Here is a 6,057-nt window from a genome sequence, read left to right as displayed (position 1 = left end):
CCCCTCTAATCTTTCTCATGTCTTAAGTTATGTGCTGACGGGGGTAGGGTGTAAATAAATAACTCCACACAACATACAAACAATTTTTTCATTAATGAGCTGAAAAACCTTACATCCACACTGTGGAGCCCGAACAAAATGCAATTACTCAGCACAACACGAATATTACATAGTAATTAAGCACACTTGACAAAGAGCTGATAACAGCACCGGCACGCGGTTTATCAAAGCTCTGGATCCACTTTAAATGCGGAGTTAAGACACGTGCGCGCCATGGCGCTGCAACACTGAAAAATTAGAACAAATATTCTTTATTTGGGGGAAATTGTTTTTCTATGGCAGCCAGGAGTAAGACTGCTTGTCAGCCCCGTCCCAGAGGGCTCCTTCTATCTGTCTCAGACTTGAATTTCTCAGACTGAATTTTTTTTTCTTTCTCTTTTTTGGATCCCATGACTTGCTGCTGTTTTTTACGTGCTGCAAGGCAGGCAACAAAGCACATCTGGCTGCTTTAATGATATGATTTCCCATCATACTAAGCCACCTCCATTATGACCTACCACAGAGACATGCTGGCTGCACTTAAACATTAGGTGGAGGTGTGTGTGAGTGTGTTTCTGTCTGTCTGTCTGTCTGTCTGTCTGAGTTTATGGTTGACAATGTGCATGCGTGCGTGTGTGTGTCTAAAGTGCAACACGATCAACACACTGCTAGTGATCGTAGCAGCGTGCCCCGAGGGCAGCTTTTGTTGCGAATGCCCCAAAAAGACTCAAAGAGAAAGAATAAAAAGAGATGGAGGGGTGCATTACTGCGATGGTGTGAAATATGTCCTTATCTAATGTGAACAGACACACGCTGTTAAAACCTCACCAATAATTTATATTTGATCACATTCGTTATTCGGCAATAATAAATACCGCTCTTGGAATTTGGGAACGGGAATTTTGGGGGGTGCGATGCCTGCGCAAAAGGATTGCATACTAAGGATTATAAACTAATGCATGAAACTAATAAACTAATACCACCCACACACACGCGGGCGCACGCACACACATACACACACACACACACTAACGGGGTGAGCATGTTTGACCTTCGACTGCCTTAAATCCCTGATGGAAATTTAACTAATAGTTTCAGAGGGTGGCGAAGGAGCAAAAGTATCAATCGACGAGGTCGATCGATGCCACCTGGTAACGACACAACCGCTCCAATTAGTGTAACCTCCAGTCGAGGCCGACCCACAAACAGGCTCGCTAAAGGGTATGACCACGAAATACAGCACACAACGGAACAGGGGAACCCAAACCGGCTGCTGTGGATCAATACGTGTGCCTGTTGTTGCTGCTATCCCTCGTTCTGATTGGAGGGAGGGAGCAGATAGGAGAGTCAGACAGGAGAAATGTGTGGAGCGGCCGGAAAAGGTTGCCTTCAGGCTCCTGGGGAGGAGCAGAGAGGAGAGCTGAAGGCAGGGGACGACGAAGGTGCTGTGGTTAGCGCTGCACTCCTTCAAGTTATTCATTCCAGGATAACCAACAGGGGTCAGGGCAAAGCTCCAAACACACACACACACACACACACACACACACACACACCACATCTGCCTCACAGACAGACAGACAGACACATAAACACTTTTTGCAATGAATTCCAACGTAAACTTTTCATTACTCAGAAGCTGTGGAGCCTTTTCGGCATCCGAATGTATAAGCCCCTCCAACTTTTAGGCCAAAGACACAAGTTCATTTACTCAAAATCAACTTTGTCTTCTTTTTTTTTTTTATTATTCTCAGTAAGGAAAATCTGGCAACATTAAAAGTAAAAATAACCACCTAGAGGCTGTAAACGGCTGCCCTGCTCAGGACGCTGGTTTAGACGGAAGGGTAGGGGGCACATAAATCTCAGTATGCTGATTATTTTGAGGGGAGAATATCACATAACAGCACCGTCTAACTAAGAGCACAAAGGTCGCTGCGTAATCTTAGCCACCCCGGGCATGCAAAATCATTAATCCCTGGGCACTGTGATTCTACTGCTCGGAATAAAGTGCCGGCCTTCAGCCAGGCGGATGCAGATCTAGGTTGGGTAGACATTCAGCCGAAGTGCTGGGGAACATGTTATGATGTGGTGGTGATTTACCACAGGTGCTGCAAACAAATGCAACGGTGAAAAAAGACACAGACGAGTGTCGGTCTGTGTCTGAGCCGGGTCGTTCACGTAAAAAGAAATGAACCTGTTGCAACGTTTGGAAAATGTCCTCCCGCGCATTCCAGCCAAACACACGAGGAAATGTTATAAGAATAATGCGCTGCTACCTCGACGCAGCGAACGGTCAAAAACGGAAAAAACAGAGAAAGACGACAGACAAATACAAAGAGAACAGCGAGAACGGTTGTAGCTGGACCGGCGTATTACAAGGTTATAAGTGCGGCGCTGGCGGGGGGGGCACTTCCAGAGGTCATTAACTGGCATTGTCTCCTGACGTGATTAGTCAGGTAGCAAAGTCCATTTGTCACCTGCGCAGGCAAATTGAGTTGGTGCTGCACTAGGGGCTACGGGGACTGTATAATATCAACTTGATTACATCAAGGCAGCTGCGGACTTGACACCTTACTGAATTTGTCAGCATTAATCGTTAGGGCCTGTCACAAATCCATCAGCTCCACAGATAATTAGGACTCTCTCTAATGAAGCCATGGGGAAGCAACCTTACCTCTGCTACCCCCCCACCCCCATATGCGTGCACGCACACACACACACACACACACACACACTTTCTTTCTCATAATTAACCATCGTGCTCATAGAAATAAGACTGACTACCTTTCTTCTCTTCCTCCTCTAATACTGCCTAAGCCGGCCGTGGATGAAATACAGCATTACCCCATCAGGACTTTAAATTTTGCCCCCTCCTCACCCATCCTCCTCCTCTTTAAAACGAGTGGTTAAGTAATGAGGGGAGGCTACAAGTGTAACATCACGGACAGGAACACGCAGCTGTCCGTGATTATATTGATTCTATAAAGACAACACTATGCTTTTTAGCACACTTTTTAATTTTACTTTTTTTCTTAGCATTTTTAAAAAGCATGTCTGAAAACTAGTTTTTTTTTTTATGAAATACGATGGAGCTACAAATTTATTGAAGCCGCAGATAAATACACCTCTTGTCCCGGTAATAGCAAATTACTGTGGGTTTTAACGCCACGCCAACACACTCAAAAGTTAAAATAATTCCACAGAAAATTATGCAAGAAAATTAGGCATTTAAGAAATTCCATCTCAAAATGAGAATAGCTTTATTTTTAATGGAACCTAAAATCTGTCCAAAAAATTACTTAAATTAAAACAAATGCTTGTTTTTAAGGGGAGGATAAAGAAGATAAAAATTCAGCGGTTGTTACAAAACCTAGAGAGACCTTTATTTGTAAGCTGCCGCTATTATAACACACAATATAGAAATGCCAAGTATAATATTTATACTGGACCGAGTCTGGAGTCGTGGTATATTTACTGCAGGATTTAGCCTTAAAGTAATGCATAAAAATTTAAAAGACAAATAAAATTCTCCAAAATAAAGTTTAAGGTGGCAAAATAAAGGAAATCTGCAAAGCTTATTTGAGTTGTTTGCGCTCTGATTTTTATGTACAGTCCCACCATGAGCGATTTCCTCTCTGAGCAACAGCACAGAGAGGAAGCCACAGGTCAGAGCAGCTCCCAGTGGAGCACCAGGCTAGCCTAGCGTTCGTGTGTGTGTGTGTGTGTGTGTGTGTGTGTGTGATTTGTTGATACTGGGAGTGTGGAGTGGAGGGCGTTAGCTGACTGACTGCCGTATTCATGAAAGAATGGAAAGCATCCCGTCTGCCAAGTTGTGATTGACAAATATAACCCATGATATTCATGGCACTCACTGGACAGTACTGTAGAGGGTCAGTGTGTGTGTGTGTGTGTGTGTGTGTGTGTGTCACACAGCGTTGTCATGGCATCCTACATGTAGGAACTAAACGAGAGTCATCCGGCTCCTACCAAGACCAAACCTTTGACAGTGGGCACTTTTAGCAAAACAACAATCAAAATTCCCTCTCCATCGAACATGCACAAACACACATTACGCTCACACACACACACACACACACACACACACACACACACACACACACACACAGAATCTTAGTGTGGGTCGCAAGCCATGCAAAATCTGCTTTGCTGCGAAACCAAAGGAGACCGAGAGAAGTCGACGGCGAGCACCGGTTGAATGATCTCCATCCTGCACTCCTTCTCATCCTCCTCCTCATCCTCATCCTCACCACCGGCTCCCCGCTTTCAACGCTAAGACCTGCTGAGTTCAAAGTCTTCGTCGGCTGGGCCTCCCGCTCGACCCGCTTTGCACCTCATATTTCAGAATCTCTTTAAAATTCTGTAACTGTCTTTTGTTCACTCCCGTTGTTAATGCCTAACTTCAAAGGCTCAACCTCATTAGTGCAGAGGTAGAAACCCCTGTCACTCATTTACATTTGTTTAAAGGCTTGCAGGGAAACGAGCGGAAAAGGGGTGGGGGGGGGGGGGGGTCCAAATCCAAACCACTCGAAGTCAACAAGCACAGTTTCTGGTTTTATGTCACATCGAAAAAATATAACCCCCCCCCCCATGAAGTGGATATTGATTTCATTACCGGACTGATTCTTCCATGCAGGGAATGTGGGTTGAATTTAGATGTGAACTTGTGAAGAGTAAATAAACAAACATGTTTGTCCATAAGGAAATGGCGTAAGAAGAGAATCAAAGATGATTTAAATGCGTATTTGGGCTGATGCACCCTCTGATACTATTTAACATCCACACTGTCCTTTCATCTGCTTTTACTGTATCCATTTAAAATCGAATTTAAAACTTTGTTTTTTCTTGGGCTTTTCTTTCCAGGCTGACACAACAGGAGGGTTGCGCGCGCGCGCGTGTGTGTGTGTGTGTGTGTGTGTGTGTGTGTGTGTGTGTGTGTGTCTAAACCTACCAGAGGCAAGCTTGTCTTCGTGGAAGGGTTTATTGACGTTTATCAGGGATGAATGGATCAAAGACTGCCACATGACGGGCGATCAATCACGCATCAAATCAAGGATGGCAATCCTCTAATAAAATGGAAAGAAAGGAAAAACCTGCTCCCACCAGCCCCCCCCCTCCCAGTCAATTATTCATCATTTACTCACTCTTGAACCCTCAAAAGCTCCCTTTTATCCCCGTAACACGCCATTTAGTTTATCTTACTATTCTTAAGAGAACTTTTGTGGCAAAATAAATAAATGAAATGAAATGAAAAGAATCTCGAAGCGGCGTGCGCATTCATTGCGCGTCGTTTGGAGACGTTATAAACGCGCCGTGGCGGGTCAGGGGTTGAGTTGCGCACCGTGTTATAGACGCAGCACGTAGAATTTAACAGACTTATAAAATAAATACGGGCATGCAGGAGGATTCGAGAGAGCGGTGAATAAACCGAGCTGAGAGACGGTCGGTTGGGGGGGGGGGGGGGCTGGTACCTGCTGATCGCCGCGGCTCTTGCTGCTTTCTCCTCGGCATAGTGACCGTCGCTTTCCACGGCGCTTCTCATGCAGGAATTACAAACAAATCAAGTCTTAATAGTTTAAAATCATCCCGTTTCTCGGGGAAGTCCTTTTTTTGTTGTTTTTTTTGGGGGGGGGGGGGGGGGGGGTCTCTTCTCTTCAAACTGGAAGCTGCTGTTTGGACTCGATGGCTCGATCGGCCTCGACTACGAAGGGATCCGTCCAGCCGCTGACAGCTTCGTGTCCATCAAACATCTTCTTGCGGCATGTCTCTCGTTTCAGCAGCAAGAAAGCGCAGAAAAGCAAGTTTTCAGTTCACTCCCCGCGGAAAGAAAACGAAATCAAAAAGATCTCCAGCGCTGTTCAGCAGGGGCTCGATACTTTGCTGCGTCTTTTACGCACTCATTTAAAAACACACTAAACTATGTCTGTGAGTCAGTGAGTAAGTCCGGTGTGCGCGCAGCGCGCAGCTCTGGAGGTATCCTTATGTTTCCCGTTTCTCTTCTCC

At 45.3% G+C, this 6,057-nt stretch overlaps 1 protein-coding gene across 1 annotated transcript in view; it reads left to right on the top strand.

Annotated features, from left to right (window-relative positions):
* Nucleotides 1-4,759: 4,759 nt before the first annotated feature.
* LOC137915579 (prostaglandin reductase 3-like) overlaps nucleotides 4,760-6,057 on the top strand; it is a 4,299-nt gene continuing 3,001 nt past the window's right edge. The window contains exon 1 of the mRNA XM_068758778.1: nucleotides 4,760-4,764. Within this exon, the coding sequence (XP_068614879.1) occupies nucleotides 4,760-4,764 (5 nt within the window). The remainder of the gene's footprint in view (nucleotides 4,765-6,057) is intronic.

This window comes from Brachionichthys hirsutus, chromosome 3 (assembly GCF_040956055.1).
Source record: "Brachionichthys hirsutus isolate HB-005 chromosome 3, CSIRO-AGI_Bhir_v1, whole genome shotgun sequence".
NCBI lineage: Eukaryota > Metazoa > Chordata > Actinopteri > Lophiiformes > Brachionichthyidae > Brachionichthys > Brachionichthys hirsutus.
The sequence above is the reverse complement of the archived record's forward strand: the minus strand, read 5'-3'. Positions and strand labels throughout refer to the sequence as shown.